General features: G+C 33.6%; 2 protein-coding genes across 2 annotated transcripts in view; one reads left to right on the top strand and one right to left on the bottom strand.

Annotated features, from left to right (window-relative positions):
- The first annotated feature begins 2767 nt into the window (after nucleotides 1-2767).
- Nucleotides 2768-3448, top strand: LOC127080874 (uncharacterized). The gene has a single exon (XM_051021165.1). It carries the CDS (start codon nucleotides 2768-2770, stop codon nucleotides 3446-3448), a length of 681 nt encoding a protein of 226 aa, XP_050877122.1.
- Nucleotides 3449-8136: 4688 nt separating this feature from the next.
- LOC127080873 (uncharacterized) overlaps nucleotides 8137-22385 on the bottom strand; it is a 34531-nt gene continuing 20282 nt past the window's right edge. The window contains exon 2 of the mRNA XM_051021164.1: nucleotides 8137-8346. Coding sequence (XP_050877121.1) covers nucleotides 8137-8346 — 210 coding nt within the window. The remainder of the gene's footprint in view (nucleotides 8347-22385) is intronic.

Raw genomic sequence — 22385 nt, 5'->3', positions numbered from 1 at the left:
AGAATATATGTTGAACAACCCAAGAGGTTCATAGATCCTAACTTTCTAGATCATGTTTACGAACTATGGAAAGCTCTCTATGGATTAAAGCAAGCACCTAGGGTTTGGTATGAAAGGCTCACTGAGTTCCTTGTCAAAAATGGATACAGGAAAAGAGGAACATAATAGACATTATTTGTTAAAGAAGAGCATGGTAAACTCATAATAGCTCAAATATATGTCAATGACATTGTGTTTGGAGGGATGTCAAACCAGATGGTCCAACATTTTATCATGCAGATGCAATCTGAATTTGAAATAAGTCTGATTGGTGAGTTAACTTACTTTCTTTGGCTCCAAGTCAAACAAAGGGATGACACTATCTTTATCTCTCAAAGAAAGTATGTTAAGAGTATAGTAAAGAAGTTTGGAATCGAAAATTCTAGTCATAAAAGGACACATGCACAAACCCACATGAAATTGACTAAAGATGAAAAATGTGTAAATATGCATCAAAGTATGTACAGGAGTATGATTGGTAGCTTGCTGTATCTTACAGCTAGCAGACTTGGCATTAGGTTTGTTGTAGGAGTATGTGCAAGGTATCAGTCTAAATCCAAAATGAGTCATATTACTCAATTGAAAAGGATCCTGAAGTACATCAATGGAACTAGTGACTATGGAATGTTGTATTCTCATAATGCAAATTCCTTGCTTATAGGATATTGTGGTGCAGATTGGACAAGTAGTGTTGATGATAGAAAAAACACTTCTGGAGGATGTTTCTTCTTGAGAAATAATCTTATATCTCTGTTCAGCAAGAAACAAAATAGTGTGTCTTTATCTATGGTTGAGGCTGAATATATTGCAGCAGGAAGCATCTGTTCTCAATTAATTTGGATGAAACAAATGTTAGGGGAATACAATGTCCAGTAAGATGTCATGACATTATATTGTGACAACCTAAGTATTATCAATATATCCAAGAATCCTATTCAGCACATCATAACTAAGCATATAGATATTCATCATCATTTTATCAGGGATCTTGTTGAAGATAAAATTGTTACTCTTGAGCATGTAACACTATGAAGCAACTGGAAGATATTTTCACTAAAGCTTTAGATGCAAATCAATTTGATAAATTAAGGGGTGAATTGGGCATTTGAATGCTTGACGAATTATAACAATTATTGATATGGAGATATGGAAATCAAATTTTCTCTTCCCTCCATTTAATGGTGCACAAAACTAAAGGAATACCATTACAAACCTTCCTTTTTTCCCAACGTGTCATCCTAGCTACTATATCAACATCATTCGCGTTACCTCCTTTACTCTATCTCTCTCTCTCTCAACCTTAATCTTAGTCACTCTCATCTCTCTATCTTCTCTTTGAAGTCCATACCTCAAATCTCCAAAATGTCTCAACCTTCTATCTCAATCCCAGCAAGCACACCAACGAGCAATCGAACCCTTATGATTTCGGTACTAATATAGATCTCTTTGATGTCATTACTGATGTTGTTCCCCTCTCGATGGTTCCTGGCCATGCAACCCCTATAAGGAAGGCTAGAACATTTACTTCAAGGAAAGATAAGCCCTCTAAAGTAAGTACCTCTTTCTCTCCATTCATGACTGCTAGAAATGTAAAAATTCTTAAACCCTATACTGCTGTAAAGAAACCCCACTCTATGACTAGCATGTACCTTGATCCCATTAATGTCAAACCTAATGTTGGTCCTTCTGAAGAATGTCTTGTCATGCTATGGAAGATGTTGAAGCCTATGAAACCAGTAATAGACCTAAATTTGTTACTACTTTGAGTAAATATAGCATGGTCATTGCGGACAGAGACGACATAGATAAAAATAATCGTGTGCTTATCTCTCAAGTTTCTGGTATTGAACCCAAGACTGGTGTCGTGCCGGATGTCTCCACATCCTTGGCCCAACCTGATAACACTACTGAAACCCCTCTAGATAAATTTGATGTCAATGTGTATACTCTCTCTCCTAAAAAATCGAAAGACAAGGAGGAGTCTGAAGGGATAACTGGTGATCTGGCTGGAAAAGATGAAAACTCTATAGAGGAAAAGGATCAATCTACTGACATAGTGAATATAGAGGATATGGACTATGATGATGTGCCCATTGGTCAAAGACTGGCTCCAGGGATAGCTAAAAGTTTGAAGAAAAGAAAAGGTCAAGCTTTTGAATCCTCCAACACGCCTTCAAAATCTCTTTGGAAAAGAACTAGTGTTAACTCTACAAAAAGATGAAGCAAGGTTGTTACTCATGTTTCTAAGAAGAAATCTCTTAAGAGGAAGGAAGTTCCTTCTAAGTCTAGTGAATCTGACCAAGATGTCGAACACAATGTTCAGGACATCATTTCTACTGCCAAAAAGCAAGCTTCTGGGAAGAAGATTCCAGCAAATATTCCTGAAGTTCCAATTGACAACATTTGCTTTCACTCTGTGGACAATGTTGAAAAATAGAAATTTGTTTATCAAAGAAGATTAGCACTGGAAAGGGAACCGGGCAAAGATGATTTTGAATGAAAAGAGGGGATGATTTTGATTCAAAAGGATGGATTAATGAAAAACGTAACTGACTTTGGCAAGTGTTATGAAATGCTTGTTAAAAATTTTATTATGAATATCTCTAAGGAATGTGATAATAAAATGAGCAAGGAGTTTAGAAAAGTGTTTGTCAGAGGAAGATGTGTGGATTTTTCTCTTGAAATCATAAATAGGTTTTTGGGCATAAATGAAGAAGAACAAACTAAAATGGAAATCTCTGACAATGTTTCCTGCAGAGAGATTACCGCTAAACTAGTAAAGGAATGGCCAAGGAAAGGGAAGTTGTCAATAAGTGCTTTGAGTGTGAAGTATGTTGTACTTCATAGAATTGAAGTTGCTAATTGGATGTCAACTAATCACACTTCCAACATTGCTACAGGATTGGGTAAGTTCATTTATATTGTAGGGACCAAGTCAAATTTTGATTTTGGATCTTATGTATTTGATCAAACTATGAAGTATGTTGCCTCTTATATTGTGAAGATGCCAATAGTTTTTCCCTCATTGATCTGTGGTGTTATTCTGAGTCAACACCCAAGTATTTTGATCATTTCTAATAGTATATACAAAAGAGACCCTTTTCTCTCATTATATTATAGGTTGTTCACTGGGAAACATGTTCCAGGCATTGTCATGTCATCTGACCATACATATTCCAGGCCTACTACTAGAACATGCATCCTTGCTAATCTAAAAGATACATGCACGACCTTGGATGAAACTATTAAAATTTATAGTGAGAGGAATAGTAGGCTTGAAATTTTGATAAAGGCCTTGTTTGAAGAAGAAGGAGATTTTAAAGGTGATGGAGAAGGTGAAGAAGATGCAAATGAAGAAGGTATTGATGCAAGTGATGATGACGAAAGTATCATCAGTGATGATGACTGAAGCACTCGAGCTCTGGATCTTTTGTGTGTTAATTTCACTTATGTTTTTTTTGTGGGTTATGCGTTGAATATTTATGCATTTTATAGAGCTCTTGGTATGTAACTTATCTTTTGATTGCTCTGCTAACTCTCATGTTTGGTTGTGTTTGTCAATTTTTTTGGCTAAAAAGGGGGAGTAGTTATTGTGATGTGGTTGTGATTGATTAGTTATGTAGTTGTGCTTGTTTGTTTATTAGCCATGCCTTGTCTCTTGCCCACTGAGGGGAAGCACGTATGGAGGGGGAGTAGCTCTTACCCTTGGTTCTGCTACTCAGGGGGAGCATTTTATCCCTATGATGATAGACTAGTTTTGAGTGGGTTGTCAATGTTAATTATGTCAGGAAAAATATCTTGACATCTTGACTAAAGAGAAAAACAAGTATTCTAGTCATATGTTGAACAATATGTCCTGACATGTTGGTTTAATATTGAAGTATGACCTGTTTTAGTATCTTGAAAAAGATGTTTCCTTTTATGAAACATCTGAAAATACGATGAAGATTTAGTTCACAAAATATGTGAGTTAAGTATAGCGTTTTTTAAAAAGAGAAAAGACTATTTTTCCTTGACTTGTTTACGAAGTAGAGATGTCAAAACATTTTAGGAAACATCTGATCTGATTGAAATCAAATATGCAGAAGATTATGTAGAGTTCTTGGATTTGCTATGAATACAGCCTGAAGCTTATGTCGTTCAAATGCTATTTATAGATCGTTTCTAAACCTAAGAAGGCATCGAAGGAATGCTGAATATTGTCTCTGTTAAGGTTGAGTGTATTTAAATTGTGTGATCCATTCGAGTATCTCCTCGATACATGAGTTGGACCTGGTTTATTGAGTAGTAATTGTCAATCCCTCAAAAGCTTTTAAGTAAGAGTGAATTTTGTTTTCTGTTATAAGTTGTTGTCTCTGATGTATGATTTAAGGGAAATGAGAGGGGTCTCATATCTAGGAGAGTCTTAGATAGAAACGTCCACGAGTAGAAATTAGGTGAGAAGTTTGTAAAATTCGAGGTTATTTAAAACTTCAAACTAATTTTGTGTTAGTGGATTTCCTTCCTAACTTGATAGCCCCGAAATGTAGGTGACGTTGCACCGAACTGGATTAACAACTGCTTGTATTCTTTTCTTTCGTGCATTTATTTAAATCCTATTATTATTTGTGGTGTGACTATGTGTTGACCCTGGTGTCGTGACATCGTATACGACATCCAGAATTTGCACACCAGAATTTCATAAATGATGGACCATTGACAACTTTAAAAGGAATAATTCTAACTCTAAAATATAAACTATTAAATGAACTTGCTTCTAATACAAATTTTGTGCTACTTGCTTTTTCTATGACTATTGAATTACGGCGAACCTTCTGCTCAACTATCCCTATTTAGGATATTACATTTATGATAAAGATAAAAAAACTGCATAATATTATGTGTATAAATACAATAGACTTGTCCAATCTATATATAACCATGTACTCTTAAAATGGGTAATAAGGATACTTGTGAAACCGCACTAATTAGGAAAAGTAGCTTTAGAGATGGAATCAAGAAAGAGTTTCTGTCTAACCAGTTGATCTACATTTTTAAAAACCATTTAATTGCTATAGACTATTAAAAATCATGATTATATGTATTTTAGACAATTCAATTCAGAGATTGATTAGATTACAAACAAAAAATGTTCATCTTAAATATCACTTAGTAACATACAATGTCATGAATTTACAAAATATGCCAAGCCGCAAGGATAAGATTAATAGTGATGTGTTTAAGTAGTTTGCATGAGATCCCAAATTCAAACATTATTTTCCTTTCCTGATGCATAAGAAAAATATTTATAAATAAAAACCTGTGTCAAATTGTTAAGCAGACTATGCTTTATCTATGTTTATGCGTGTCAGCAAATTTTAATTTTGCTTATAAGATGGAATAAAAACAAACTAATTAAACTACTAAAGCGGGTGATCAATGTTAGATTGAACGGACCTAAACTAAAATCGTGAATGATTCATTCTCTTTATAATATTTCAAGCATTTTTAAATATTTTAGAATTTCTACTTAAAAATATCTTGGACAATTAAACTTATATTAGAGTTTGCATAAGACTCACGAAAAATTGAATGTAGAAAATATTGGTGCACAAGAAGGAAGAAGATGAATATGATGAAGATGGAAAAGAAAAGAGAGAAACTGAATCATAACAAACTTTCAAAGAAAAATTGATTGCAATGAAAATTATGTTACTTACTAAAATCTCTAACTCGCTTTAGTTTATATACACTAGCTCAAGCTAAATGAAATTCAAATGTAAGCTAAATTACACATAAATGTAAATGAATCTAAATTATAATCTAACATCATCCCTTAATTCATATCTAACTAATCAAAATAAACAACACCAATTATATCTCTAAAATGAATAAAGTGTTCAATCTTGATTACTTTAGTCAGCACATCTGTCAACTACTTTTGGATGCTACAATGCACAACTTCAAACACTCCATTATGAACCTGGTTTCTCAAAAAGTGGAACTTCTTGTAAATATGTTTTCTCCTTCCATGCAACACTGAATTCTTGACATGACTTATAGTTGATTTTTTGTCAATCATCGACTGCACATGCTTGCTCACTTTGACCTTCAGATTCTACAACAAGTTCAAAATCCACACAGCTAGACAAGCAGTCAAAGCAACTACAATGTACTTAGCTTCATAGGTTGACAATGCAACAACTGGTTGCTTCTTGGGACACCAAGAAATAGGACCTCACAGATACTCCAAGAAATATCCAGAGGTTTTTATTCTATCAACTCTGTCTCTACACTATTCAAAGTCTGAATAACACACCGGCTTTGAATCATATTCAACATCAGAGGGGAAAATAACTCCATATTTCAGAATCCTCTTAATATACTTCAGTATCCTGACATCAGCTTGGTAATGTGACCATTTTGGTTTGTTTATAAACCTACTCACCATTCTGAGTCCATAGCAAATGTCAGGTAAGATATTGCACAAATATCTCAAACAGCCAACCAACTGTTTGAAAGTTGTAGCGTCTACATCATCACCTTCAGAATCCGAGTCCAACTTATGGTTTGTCTCACAAGGTGTAACTATAAATTTGCAGTTTATCTAATCAAATCTCTTCAGAAGCTAAAGTTCATACTTCAGCTGATGCAAGATTATACTCTTCTCAGAGTACAAAATCTCCATCTCTATAAAATATGTCATATTTCCTAGATCAGTCATCTCAAACTCATTCATCAACACCTTCTTGAATTTAACTATCTCTTATGAACAACTCCTTGTTAGCAAGATATCATCAACATAGAGACACACCATAATCATATTGTTATTATATGTATGCTAAGCATATACACCATATTCTATCTCACATTTTTTGAATCCTTAAAGCTTGAAAAATGAATCAATTTTTAAATTCCAGGCTCTAAGAGCTTATTTCAGTCCATACATGGATTTACTTAACTTGCACATCATCCCTTCCTGATTCTTTTTCACAAATCTAGGAGTTTGTGATACATAAACTTCCTCTTCTAAAGGACCATTAAGAAATGCATATTTCACATCTAAATGTATCAGAGGCCAACTCCTATCAGAGGCATATTTCACATCTAAACTTCCTCATGTCTAGTTACAAGTGAAAACAATTCATAGTAGTCTAAACCAGATTTCTATAGAAATCCTTTAGCTATTAACCTTGCTTTGTCTTTGCTAGTTAATCTATCTGGATTTAGTTTCACCTTGTAAACCCATATTACGGTAATGGATTTCTTGTGCTTTGGAAACTAAGTCAACTCCCAAGTCTTATATCTTTCTATAGTCTCAAGTTCTTCTTTCATGGCTTTCAGCCACACTTTCTTCTTTACAACTTCTTCAGTACTTACTGGTTCATCGTATACCAACATGGAACACAGAATGACTTCCCCTTTAGAGTCTATCTCAGTATCTTGCAACATGTCAAACTCTGCAAATCTTCTTAGTATTTGTCTGATTCTTTATAGTCTATGAACTTGTTTGGGATCTTCTTCAGATGATGGAACAATATCAGATATTGGACTACCTTCAGAGGCATGACCACCATCAAAATCATGATTATCCCCAGAGTCGGGATCATCATCCGAATTTGGATCAGAATAAGATTCACCTTCAGAGTCAAATTCACCTTTAGACTCTTCTTCAGCATCAGAGTCACCTTCACAGTGTAACTCATCTTCAAAAATAGAATCCCCTTTAGAGGCAGATTCTCATTCAGAATCTGAAATATCTTCACAAGTTAACTCAGGTGTTAACATTGCACTAGAGTTGGATTTAGACTTGTTCCGATCCCACACTTCTGATTCTTTCACAATGGCATCTCTGTTGAATTCAACTTTATTAGTGACAAGACAGTTGATCTTATAAGCATTTGTACTGTGGTATCCTACAAGCAACGTAACTCTGCTTCTGTCATCCAACTTCCTTCTCTTAGCATCTGGAACATGTTTGTAACAAAATGAATCAAACACCTTCAGATTACTCACATTTTTCTTATCTCCAGTCCACTTTTCTACAGGAACAATTTCCTTCCCGTTCTTAGTTGGACACATGTTGAGCACATATGTTGTAGTGACAACAACTTCTCCCTACAAGGTGTAAGCGAGCTTCTTCTCCTTCAGCATGCTCCTTTTCATATCAAGAAAAGTTATGTTTCTTCCTTTAACAAAACCATTGTGCTGAGGAGTGTATGGAGCAATAAACTCATGCTCAATTCCATTTTCCTCACAAAACCTTCTTAAATGAATAACATAGAATTTTAAAATCAACAATTTAAAACTATTAAAGACTAGAACACACTATTCCCAAAGAAAACAAAGATTAGAGTTAAACTATACTATTGATGTATGTAATATATTACTTGATTTTGCAGCAATGTTCTGATTCATTGAATCAATAACATAAATAATGAATTTACCTAAGTTAAAAGGGCAAAAGTACAAGCAAGGGTTAGAAGATTCCATCAATGGTTGCCATTGCGAGAGTCATGAGACTGATGCTCAAGAGTGATTCCGCAGTGACACTATTGAGTTGGAGCGATTTCGATTGATAGACGGAGAACTTAAAGTTTTTTGTTAACTTCGACTTTTGAACCGTGAATGAATTTTTTTCACAAGTTATACAATAAAGCTAAACAAAGTTGTTATGAAAAACTAACCTTAAAAGATATATATATATATATATATATATATATATATATATATATATATATATATATATATATATATATATATATATATATATATATATATATATATATATATATATATATATATATATATATATATATATATATATATATATATATAACATTTGTTAAAGAAAACCAATAATTCAAGTGATTGTTAAAGAAAAAAAGATATATGGAGTAAAAGTAATATTTTCTTTAAAAAATTAAGATTGAAATTAAATTTAAAAATAATTAAAAAACACGAAAAAAAATAATTAGTAAAATTGAAAAAATAGAGATTAAAAATTCCAGTCAAATTTATAAATATTTCAAAATATATAGTAAATGAAACTAATATGTATTAAAATTATATTAAAGAAAAAAGCTGGAATTTAAAATTAAAAAATCAATAAAAAATAATTTTTGTAAAAATTTAAACAAGGACTATTATTATTTTTAGAAAAAAGTTAAATCTATAATATGTTTTTAGAAAAATTTATTTATTTATTAATTAAAAAAAGTTATATTTGGTATTCTTGGGGATTTTTTTGGAAAAGATAATTCTACAAAAAAAATTATATTCATTTACAAAACTAATAGGAAAAATTAGAATTCGTTGCGAAAAAGTGTTATGCAGAAAATATAAAACTATTTTATTCAATAAAATCGCAACAAAGTTCGCAGTTATGCCCTACAATGTTTTCTATATAAACTTTCGCAAGACAATAACGTATCTTAAAAATGTTTTAAGATTATATAATTATTTAAAGTATCGTTAGAGATGACAAATTTCTCTCTCTCTCTCAAATACTATATTCTGTTTCTTTAATTACATTTATGTACATGTAAAATATACATTTTATCCAACTAAATATATAAATAAAATGGTTATCTTATAATTTAGGAAGATAACTCAAACGATTAGGTTGGACATAACTTCTCATGAAATTTCAGTGTCGTTGTAACATGCATTTCCATTAATTAAAACATACAATATTACTAATAAAAACCTCTTCACGATACTTTAAGGTGTTGTTAATCATATATTACTAATAAATATGCATTTCCATTCATATCACTAAAGGTTATAAACTAGTTTTTTATTTAATAACATGTTTATTTAGTAAGTTAAAGGGACAAACACTATACACGTATGTACTTTAAGGATATTTAATAACTATTATTATTAAAATAACGTTTTCTTATAATTGAAGTAAGGAGATGACAGACTTTATAAATTATAAAATGATAGAACAATTTGTTAAATACACAAAGGAATAAATGATTTTAGTTTTTAAGTTTGTTTTTGTTATGATTATATTTATTTTAATATTTCTAGTTGCACCGAACATTCAAGGTATGCATTTTTTATTTTTAATAATTTTTATTTTTTAATTCGTACACTATATTTTATCATATATATATATATATATATATATATATATATATATATATATATATATATATATATATATATATATATATATATATATATATATATATATATATTTAAGTTGTTTTATTCTCTTTTTTTTACAGCGGCTAAAAATAAATGTTCAGAAGATTCTGATTGTTGGTATCTTTATTGTTCAAGAACATTTAAAGCGATTTGTGTTGACAGAAAATGTAAACGTGTTAAAATCCTAGGTTAAGTTTCGGAATGATTTTGTGTTTAGTTTTAAACTTAAGTTTGAGCATAGATGTTCTGCTAAAATATTTCATAAGTTGTCATTTAATATTTGTATTTTTATTTATTAATTTAAATATTTTTATTTCTCTTGTTTCATGGTATGGTAGTTAAAGGAAATAAGATAGAAAATAATCAATTATGTGAATAAAACTAATAATCTAATTAGTGTTATAAATGGGGAATATATGTGCTCATAAATGAATGAATTTCAAATTTATATTTTATTCATTATATATGTCCTATAAATATGACTCATAAAATCAAAATTTAAAATGTAAATAATACAATACATTATTTTCTTCTCTTTTTTCTCTTATATTATTTTGTTTTATAACACTTTGTTTTGTTATTTTTTACATTACTGGTTTGGATTTAGATATTATCTTATATCTTATTAAATTATCTAGTATACTTGAAGAATAGAAAAATAATAAGTTTATATTTTTTTCAAAGAATATATATATATATATATATATATATATATATATATATATATATATATATATATATATATATATATATATATATATATATATATATATATATATATATATATATATATATATATATATATATATATATATATATATATATATATAATATTTTGACAACCGTTTGAAAAAATAGTGTGTTTTCAAGAACATAGAAAATATTGTTATTAAAGATCGAAATAATGAATAGTAACAAAAAAATTTGAGATACATGTTCAGTGGCGCGCTTTTTAGTATATACTTCGTTACCTCACGCCAACAATCCTTTGGTGACATATACATTTTTAATTTGCATGTTTTGAGTAAAGGTAAGACTGACTTTTGGTTAAAGGCATGGAATAAGAAAAGCTGACTATTTTAAAACTTTATATAGTTCTCAGAGGAAATAAAAATTGGAAATTACTCTAGTGTAGAAATTAAAATATCACACATAAGTTTTTTATTTTAAAGTATATATATAAATTAGAAGATAATTGAAAGGAAAGTGAAAATAATTTGTAAAAGACAAATTATATGATTATCAAAGGTGTGGCCATGAGTATGCCCCGTATACGTGAGTAAAATATGAAATATTTAATTCAATTTTGACATTTTTACCTATGATTTGTCAACGATTCAAACTTCTATACTGATGGAGAAAAGCTAGTGGATGGTTCTTTTTGAGTAATTTCATGTTTTCCTGTAGTGTCATAGGTATTTTCTTTAATTTTTAACTACCATAAACCTTGGTGTTTTTGTTTATTATTCTAACATCTTCAATATTTAATCAGCACAAATATTTTTTTTGGGTGTTTTATTCAACTTATTTCATCCATATACTTAACATATCAACAAGTGTTTCTTATTCAACTTATTTCATCCATAAACTTAAGATATACTTAACTAATCTATATACTTAACTTAAGCTAAACCTTGGGTTCCCTTTGGTTTTGATTTTTTTAAATATTATTTTAAATAATCTAAACGTTTAAACTTAGCATATCAATAAGTGGTCTTCATAAAAAAAAATTAAGAGAAATTTTTAAACTACTATTACAACTTTTGTCAAATTTTTATCACTCTCAAATACTTTATTCTTTTTCTATAATTACATTTATGTATCATATAAAAATACATTTTATTCAAATAAAAATATTTAAATAAAATATTTATCTTAAAATTTAGGAAAATAACTCAAAGGATTAGCTTGTGGAATATCTTCTCTTATATTTAGCCGTTGCAACTTGCATTTCCATTCATTAAAACATGCAATATTACTAATAGAAAACTCTTCACGATACTTTTAGGAGTTGTTTATCAATATAAAACCAACATATATAGTTGTTATATCTTATGAGAGGTCACATAAAGTAATCAAAACTAATGCATCAAATTAGATAGCTTACTTTGAAAATGGGTTCCAAGAAGACATCTCTTTGAAAGTGGGAAGATCTCTATGGGTTTTGGTCTCCTAACCTCTTTCTCGGAGGATATATGGGTTGGAGACTCCATCCTTCGCCATAGATTCCCTCGCCTCTTTTTAATTTTGGGGAGGTCGATAGATTGGAGAAGGATAGTTGGATATGGGATCTCAAGTGGATGAGACCTTTTTTTTATTACGAGTTGGATTTTTTAGCGATCTCCCGTCTTTAATTAGAGATTTCATCCATTTTGTTGAGAGCAATGAATGGAGGTGGCGTGGCTCAAGCTGTGGGGTTTATTCCATGTCTTCCACCTACTCTTATCTTTTGGCTCGCGTGTTTCTCCTAGGTCATTAGGCATCTCCCATAGAGTTAGTTCTTTCGGCCATTTGGTGTAGTTGGACCCCCTCTAAAGTTATTTTTTTTCTCTTGACAACTTCTTTAGGATCATATCTGAATCAGAGAAAACTTACTTAAGAGGGGAGTCCCCTTGACATCTGAGACTTTTTCCCATGTCTTATGCTCGTTGCACATTGAGTCCTCCTCCCATATCTTTGTGACCTGCGAGGTTGCATCCCTTGTTTGATACAAGATTTTCAGGTGGTCGAGATGGTGTGAAGTTTTGCTTAGATATTTTTTTGACCATTTCCTAGATGTTTATCATTTCTTTGGGGATGCTAGGACTAGAAGGGTTTGAGGATGATTTGGCATGTCGTGATTTGATCGATTTGAAAACACTACTACGTAAAATCCACTTCATAACGGTTGGAAAAGGGAAACCACAACGTCTAACCAATCGTTATGAGGTAAATAGTGGTTCTATGTATGATGCTTTCTACCACGTTCGCCTGATCTTGATTATAAGATATGTAGCGTGCTACCTATCACAACGGTTACTTCAAACAACCATTTTGATATTCTTTAATGCCTAACATTTAACGACGATCGTTCTAAACAACTGTTTGATATATACACTGAGTTTATATAAATTATGTGAAATGCTTATAACCTTTCAATTTGATCTAAAACATTATAATATGACAAATTAAGTCATATTAGAATTTAGAAGAACAAGTCACACTTTCAGTGCTAAACAAGAATTCTTCAACTCATTATCCGCATATTTCTCTTTAACAGTTAGAATTTGGTTTAATGCTTATAGTATTTCAACATCCCCTTCTTTCATCTCTAGTTCATTTTGTAAAATATTATTTACTTTGCAAACAAAATTAGAGATAGAGAAAAGGGTGGTCGAAGAACTAGAACAATTAAACCAAATTCACACAAGTTTGCAGCGCTCACTTTAGCATTATCCTCGTTAACTTTTTTCATTCATCATCCCTACCTACAAGTTAAAATAATCAGAAAGTTTAAACATTATGAAATAAGCTATTGAAACATATACAATAATAAATAGATTTTGAAACATAAACTACTGTGAAGACGAACCTGTAAGGTAGTCATTTGCTAAAATTTGATGCAACAAAGGTAACCCTTCGAAGAAGATGAGTTCGCTACATAAGTTTGTGGTTTCCATATGAGAGAAATGAGTGACAGAGATGTTAGGATTTTTTTTAGAGAGACGAGTGGAAGACATGTTAGAATTTTGTTTTGAGAGAGATGGTTGTTATCTATTGAAGTGAGAGATAACTTTGCTTATACATAAATATGTAACATCTTTCACTACGGTTGCTAATATGATATGTGATGAAATGTTGCAATAGTTTTTTCTGCATCTTCGGTGACATCAAAAATGGGGAAGATATGAGCATCTTCTTGATTTGGAAATTTATATCTTAGTAGGTCCGTCGAAAACTCATGTGATTTGTCGGTCTAACTTGAGAACCCTATCTTATTTATAAGCTAATAGAGGGATGAGTGTTTTCGACCTTCATTGAATGTACTCTTGTTTCGTCTTTTATGGTTTTGTTGCTCTTTTTATGTTTTTTCATATTGGAAATATCTAATTTTGCCTAAAACTAGTGTTTTTGTGTTTCTATGCTTGCTGCTTATTCTGTTTGTACTTTCTTCTTGGTGGTTGGATTGTTGTACTAGTAGTAGTTGTATTTTGTTTTCTTTTTTATTTTAAGCCCAAATTTGATATTTCTAGTGCCTTTCTTAGGAGTCGTTGTATTGTGGTTGTATTATCTATATATTTTATTTATATACCATATTTTCCTTTAAAAAAAGGACAACTTACTTTGAATTAACATTACATTACCTCTGTTAGTTAAATTATTTCAAACAACACACTTCTAATTCGTAAATATATCTTTTAAAAATATTATTCATATTTTTTATTTTACCTATTCACTTCATGGAAGGTTATAAACTATTTTTTTATTTTATGACATGTTTATTTAGTATATTAAAGGGACAAACAGTATAGTAATGTGCTTAAAGAATATTTAATAACTATCATTATTAAAACAATGAGGCATATATAAACGCTAAAAACTACTTAATTGATGTAAGGAGATGATAGGACTTTATAAATTATAAAATGATAAGAACAATTGTTACATCCATAAAGGAATAAATGGCTCTAGTTTCTAAGTTTGTTTCAGTTATAATTATATTTATTTTCATAATTCTCCTTGCACTGAATATTGAAGGTACTTATTTTTTATTATTAATAAACTTCTTTCTTTAATTCGTACATTATATTTCATCATATATTATTTAAGTTGTTTTATTCTCTTTTTTACAGCGACTAGATATAAATGTACAGAAGATTCTGATTTTATAGGTCGTCTTGTTCGTTTTTCAAAATCTTTAAAGTAGTTTGTATTAATAAACGGTGTCTACGTGTTAAAGTCATCATAGCTTAAATTTCGGAATGATTTTTTATTTAGTTTCATAATTAAGATTTATATACGCTGAAATATTTCAGAAATTGTCATTTAATATTTGTATTTCTATGTAATAATTTAAATATAATAATACATTGTCATACTTCTAAGCATATTAGAATGATATTACTCTTTTAAAATATTAAGAAAGGAAATCATTACAAAATGTTAAAATTTAATGCAATAACTAACGTCAAAACAAGTTACTAGTATACTAACTAATCATAAGAACTTGATATGATTTAAATTGAAAAAAATACTTAATAATCATTTTCCCTATGTATATAATTCTCAAAGATTTCATTGGAATTCTTATAGAGGATGTGGAATTGTAATTCCTTGTATCGAAGCAGGTTGTTCGACAGAACAATGATATGTCGAGTTGTGTTAGTGTGTCGAAGTGTCGAAGCATGTTGCTTCACATAGGATTTCGGCTTAGGCTTATTTTTAGTGATGTTAACTATTTTGGACTTTTATAGTTTTCGGTTTTGACTTAGGGAGTAAGTCAACTTAAATCTATAAATAGAGGGAGTAACCCATATTCTTATTATGAACTCATAACATTGTATTCACAGAATTTTGAAGTTGTAAATTGAATAAAAAAGGTTTCCACAGATTGTGGGTAGAGATAAAAACTATGTAGAAAATATTTTTCTTCTTCTTCATCGTTCTTTTCTTTCTTTCTCAATCGTTCTTTTATTTTCATTGACATTGTGTGGTTGATAACAATCTTGTTCATCAAGATTGATAGAAATTCTCCATAGGTTGTGGTGAATTTTCCAACATCTGGTATCTAAAGCTCCGGTTTGAGCGATTCGTGGGAAAAAATCACGATGGAAATGAATCATCCAAATGGACATTTTTCGACGAATCCTCTGATTCTCAAGAACAATAGTTATGAGAATTGGTGCAAGCAGATAAAGCTTATTTTATATTATCAAGTTCTTTGGCATCTTGTGAAGGAAGGAGTAACAATCATTGCAGACAACGCGACGGGTCAAGAAAGGGATGCATATAAAGAATTGAAAAAGAAAGATTATAAAGCTCTATTTATAATCCATCAATGTGTTGATTCATATAACTTTGAAAAGGTTAGTGATGTAGAGTCATCAAAAGAAGCATGAGAAATTCTATAGAAGTCCTTTGGAGGCGCGGAGAAGGTGAGGTTACAAACTCACAAAAGGACATATGAATTAATTCAGATGGAAGTCAATGAAAGCATAATTGATTTCTTCACTAAGGTTACGAAACTGGTGAATCAAATCAAGGTATGTGGAGAAGTGTTGACATCAAGATCTGTTGTTGGAAAGATCTTGAGGTCGTTGAATCCAAAGTTAGACCACGTGGTAGTAGCCATAAAAGAGTCAAAAGATTGGTCAAAACTGACAAAGAAAGAGCTTCAAAGGACACTTGAATCTCATGAACAAAGAATGGCTGAAAGAGTTGTAGGAAAGTCGAAGAGTGATGTGGCTTTGCAGGCTGTTAGATGCCCAAAAGTGCTTATTTGAGCTATCAAATATGGGTATCTTTCACTCCTTTTTATCATTAAAGTGTTCGAAACCGCCTTTGCCTTTGATGATTTGCAATACAATGTTAAATGATCTTGGTACCTTTAATTTGTGTGTTATTGTGCAAAAATTAGGCATGAAAGAATAGAAAACAAAGGCACATGAATGATGGCAAAGGGACCAAGAAAGGAAGCATTCATCAGCATGCTCGCTAGGCGAGTGTTGTAGCGAAGTGCTCGCTAGGCGAGCACCCAGCGAGCTGCCAGCGAACATCCCCAGAATTTTACAGTAGCAAAGTCAGCAAACTCGCTGTGGCGAAGGTAGTAGCGAACGCTCCCAGACTTGGTCAAAAGCATAACTAGCACTTATTTGCTAGGCGAGCCACTAGCGAGCTCCCAGCGAGCAATTCCAGTAGCAAAACCATTTAAACTCGCTGGAGCGAAGGAGGAAGCGTGGGCTTCTCCTAGCAAAGGTTTCTTCGCCTAGCGAACATGCAATCTGGACTTAGATATTTTTCTGGGCGCAGGCACTTCTGGTGGCCTATTTTGGGGCTTGCTAGGCGAACCATTCTGCTCACCTAGCGAGCATGACAGCTCAGACAGCAGTACTATAAGTAGCAGGTGTAGGTGTTTAATTGGCTGCATTATATGGTAAAACACTAGCTGGTTACAAATGTCTTGACTGATGTCATGACATAGTATGTATGTGTGACTACATTGTAGGTTAGAATATCTAACTGTACTCTGATGTCTTGACTGATGTCATGACACACTTGAGTAGTTACTGCAGGATTAGCTAACACAGGATTTATTGAATGTCAAACTAGATGCTGTGACATTCATACCTGTCAACAGATACTAAGAAATAGAACAGCTGGTGTTCTGTTAGAACTTAGTATTTATTTCCAGTCTGGTTATCAAGGAAGGACCAGACCTGGCATAAGGCCTACTGACTGAATGTCAAATTGGATGTTATGACATTCATCACTGACAGCAGCTACTGAACATTAGACAGAGTGGTGTTCTGCTATACTTCAGCATGTAACTTGTTTTGTTCTTCAAGAGAATAACAGAACTAACTTAAGGCCAAATGTGTAAATGTTAAGTTGGACACTTTAACATTTATTAATGTAAGCTGTCACTGTAGTATGGTCATTTTGATCATGTACAGGTCAACAAAATTGTACAGTCTATTTTCTGGTAAAACAGACTCAGCATATGGACCTTGATGTCGAGCTGAATGTTGTGACATTCATCCCTGACAGCATATGCTAAATTGTAGGTTGTTCAGTTTTTTGTTTCAGCTTTTCTTGGGCTATTCTTCAGGAAGTCAACAGCTTAGAGAAAAACCAGGAAACCAATAACCAAGTTACATTTAATGAACCTAACAAATAGCCTATTTGTTAGTAACCTAAATGTTGAATTTATAGGAACTCGTGTGACCTTAAATTCAGGAGAATACAGGTGCAAAAGCCCAGGTACTGCAATATAAAAAGGAAGGCGTTCCTTCATTCAGTTTCGGGGATTTTGAGGCGTGAAGATTTTATGTGTCCATCATACTTCACTGATGTATTTTTGTGAGTCTTGTATTAGACGTAACTTGTAAGCCAAGCCATTATCAAGTAGATGATTGTTGTGGCATAGGGTGTTCATTGAGTTGTAAGTGTTGTGTCGCTCAAAGCTTTTAAGCGTGAGTGCTGTGTATCTTGATTAAAGCTGTGAAGCACAATTAAGAGTTGTTTGAAGTGTGACTTCAACTTGTCTTTAATATTGTTTAAAGATAGTAATCACTGAGGTGATTGAGGGGGAGTGAGTAGGAACTCTGATCTTAGTTTAAGATTGAAATTGCATTGGGTAGGGATTAAGTGATAAGTTGTAAACGGGTGAGTTTAGCTTTGAATTGATACTACTAATAGTGGATTTCCTCCCTGGCTTGGTAGCCCCCAGATTTAGGTCATGTTGGACTGAACTGGGTAAACAATTACTTGTGTTATTTACTGCACTTACCTTTAAGATCTGCATAATTCCTGTCTGTGCAGAATTGGATGTCATAACAACCCGTGTGACATCCAAAGTCTGATAACTAGAATTTCAATTGGCATCAGAGCAGGCACCCTGCCTGTGAATTTCTGGGTGAGATCTAGGGAAGTTACTTTCTAGTACCATGGACAAGGATTTAGGACACTCAAACAGACCACCCATGTTGGATGGCTCTAATTATGATGACTGGAAGCCTCGTATGATAGCATTCTTAAGGTCTCTAGACAGCAAAGTCTGGAGAGCTGTCAACAAAGGATGGGAACATCCAATGAGAACAGGTGAAGATGGAGTCAGTGTGCAGATTCCTGAAGAAGAGTGGGACAAGGAGCAAGAGGCATTAGCTCTTGGAAATTCCAAGGCCTTGGATGCATTGTTCAATGGAATCAGTAAGAACATCTTCAGGCTGGTACACCACTGTGAACTAGCTAAGGAAGTTTGGGATACCCTCAAGGTAACTCATGAAGGTACTTCCAAGGTGAAGATGTCCAAACTTCAGATGCTGACCACCAAGTTTGAAAATCTGAGGATGAAAGAGGATGAGACTATTCATGACTTTCACATGAATATTCTTGAAATTGCAAACACCTCTGGTGGACTAGGTGAGAAAATGGCTGAAGAGAAACTTGTAAGAAAGATTCTCAGGTCCTTGCCAAAGAGATTTGCTATGAAGGTCACAGCCATAGAGGAGGCATAGGACATCTGCAATATGAAGGTGGATGAGCTCATTGGTTCTCTCCAAACCTTTGAAATGGGCTTGTGTGAGAATGCTGAAAAGAAGAACAAAAGCATAGCTTTTGTATCTAATGCTGAAGAGGAGTCAGAAGCAGGATATACTGAAGGTGATGAAAGTATATCAGAAGCCTTAGCCATGCTTGGGAGACAGTTCAACAGGTTTGTGAAGAAGATTGATCAAAGAGGGAGACCTAATGTCAAGAACATCCCATCTGACATCAGGAAAAGATCAACTTCTGAAGAAAAGTTCAACCAAGGCAAGGGAATCCAGTGTCATGGTTGTGAAGGGTATGGACACGTCAGAGCTGAATGTCCTACTTATCTCAAGATGAAACAGAAGGGGCTAACTATCACATGGTCTGAAGGAGATTCTGAAAGTGAATCTGAAGGAGAATCTGCCAAATATGTCACTGCACTAACCAGTGTTTGTGCCTCTGATGATGACTCAAGTGCAGATGAACTGACCTTTGATGAACTTGCTGCAGCCTATAAGAAGCTGTGTACCACCAGTGCAGAAGTGCGTGCACAATGAGAAAAACAGAAGAACCTCATCAAGGAACTGGAAGATGAGAGACAGAAGCAACTGTCTATCATAGAGGGTCTAAATGGTGAGATAGCCCTGGTGACCTCCAAGCTGAATCAGATGACCAAATCCATCAGAATGATGAATAAGGGAACTGACATCTTGGAAGAGATACTAAAGGTGGGACAGCAGTCTGGAACCAAATCTGGCCTAGGATTTGGGAAAAGATCCTCAGCTGAACACAAACGCCCAAAGGCAAAAGTTCAGAAGTTCAAGCGGAAGTCAAAGCCAATGTCTCAACATCGAGGAACTAGGATGAATGATCATCAAAAGAGGAAATACCAGGAGTGGAGGTGTCACCACTGTGGTAGGCTTGGTCATATAAAAGCCTTCTGCTACTGGATTCATGGTTTCCCTAACCAAGCCACGCATGTCAGGCCTAAGCATAAACCATATAAGCGCTATGTTCCCATCAAGAAGCAACAATGGTATGCTAGGATAGCATACACTACTCTAAGGGCCTCTAACAGAGAAGACTGGTACTTTGACAGTGGATGCTCAAGACATATGACTGGTATGGAAAATCTTCTGGTGGATATTCAACCTCACACTACCAGCTATGTGACCTTTGGTGATGGTGCCAAAGGTAAAATAAAAGGTGTGGGTAAGCTGGACTGCTCTGGAGTTCCAAAACTGAATAATGTGCTGTTAGTAAGAGGACTAACTGCAAACCTCATCAGCATAAGTCAGCTGTGTGATCAAGGGTTTCATGTTCAGTTTACTAAGGAACTTTGCATTGTGGCTAATGGTGACAATCAGGAAGTTATGAGAGGAACCAGGTCCAAAGATAACTGTTATCTGTGGGAACCTGAAGTCTCTAACTTTTCTACAATATGCTCCTCAACCAAGGAAGAACAGGAAGTGAAGATGTGGCATAGACGTCTTGGACATCTCCACTTAAGGGGAATGAAGAAGATTATATCCAAGGAAGCAGTCAGAGGGATCCCAAAGCTGCTTATTGATGAAGGAAGAGTCTGTGGTGAATGCCAAGTGGGCAAGCAAACCAAGATGTCACATCCGAAGCTGGGACATCCTACAACTTCCAGAGTTCTGGAACTGTTGCATATGGACTTAATGGGACCTATGCAGGTTGAAAGTCTTGGTGGGAAGAGATATGCCTACGTGGTGGTTGATGACCATTCCAGATACACGTGGATAAGCTTCATCAGAGAGAAGTCAGATACATTCAATGTCTTCAAAGACCTGTGCATCAGACTTCAAAGGGAAAAGGACAGTTGTGTGGTCTGAATTAGGAGTGATCATGGTACGGAGTTCAAGAACTCCAAGTTTGATGAGTTTTGCTCGTCTGAAGGAATAAGTCATGAGTTCTCCTCCCTTATAACTCCCCAGCAGAATGGGATAGTTGAAAGAAAAAATAGAACTATTCAAGAATCTGCCAGAGCAATGATTCATGCAAAGAAGCTCCCCATGCACTTTTGGGCTGAAGCAATGAATACTGCGTGTTATGTTCACAACAGAGTCACCTTGAGAAAAGGAACCTCCTCCACTCTGTATGAAATATGGAAAGGCAGAAAACCCACTGTGAAGTACTTTCATATCTTTGGAAGTAAATGCTACATTCTCACAGATCGTGAACAGAGAAGAAAGCTAGATCCGAAAAGTGATGAGGGCATATTTCTGGGATACTCAACTAACAGCAGAGCCTACAGAGTGTTCAACTACAGGACCAATGTCCTGATGGAATCCATAAATGTTATTGTGGACGATAAAGAGGAAGGAACCGATGTCATGGAGGATGTTGAAACATTCCTTGACAGTTCAGCTGACATTCCTGTCAAGTCTGAAGAAGTAGAGGAACCTCCTCCTGAATGTGAAGTAGATGCAACCACCAAAGCGCCATCTATCAGAATTCAGAAAGACCACCCTAAGGATCTTATCATAGGGGATCCCAATAGTGGTGTGACTACCAGGTCACGGGGAATAAGCTCAAATTCCTGCTTTGTATCCAAGGTTGAACCAAAAAATGTGAAAGAAGCCGTGACTGATGAATACTAGATCATTGCCATGCAAGAGGAACTTGAGCAGTTCAAAAGGAATGAAGTATGGGAGCTAGTTCCAAGACCTGAAGGGACCAACATCATTGGTACCAAGTGGATCTACAAAAACAAATCTGATGAGAAAGGAGTAATTACTAGGAACAAGGCAAGACTAGTGGCTCAAGGATACACTCAAGTTGAAGGGGTAGATTTTGATGAGACATTTGCTCCTGTGGCTAGGCTTGAGTCCATCAGATTGCTGTTAGGGGTATCATGCATCCTGAAGTTTAAACTATTCCAAATGGACGTGAAGAGTGCATTCTTGAATGGCTACTTGAATGAAGAAGTCTTTGTGGAACAACCTAAAGGGTTCTGT

The sequence above is a fragment of the Lathyrus oleraceus genome, chromosome 5 (genome assembly GCF_024323335.1).
Source record: "Lathyrus oleraceus cultivar Zhongwan6 chromosome 5, CAAS_Psat_ZW6_1.0, whole genome shotgun sequence".
In the NCBI taxonomy this organism is placed as follows: Eukaryota; Viridiplantae; Streptophyta; class Magnoliopsida; order Fabales; family Fabaceae; genus Lathyrus; species Lathyrus oleraceus.
This window is presented reverse-complemented; position numbering and strand designations above follow the sequence as displayed.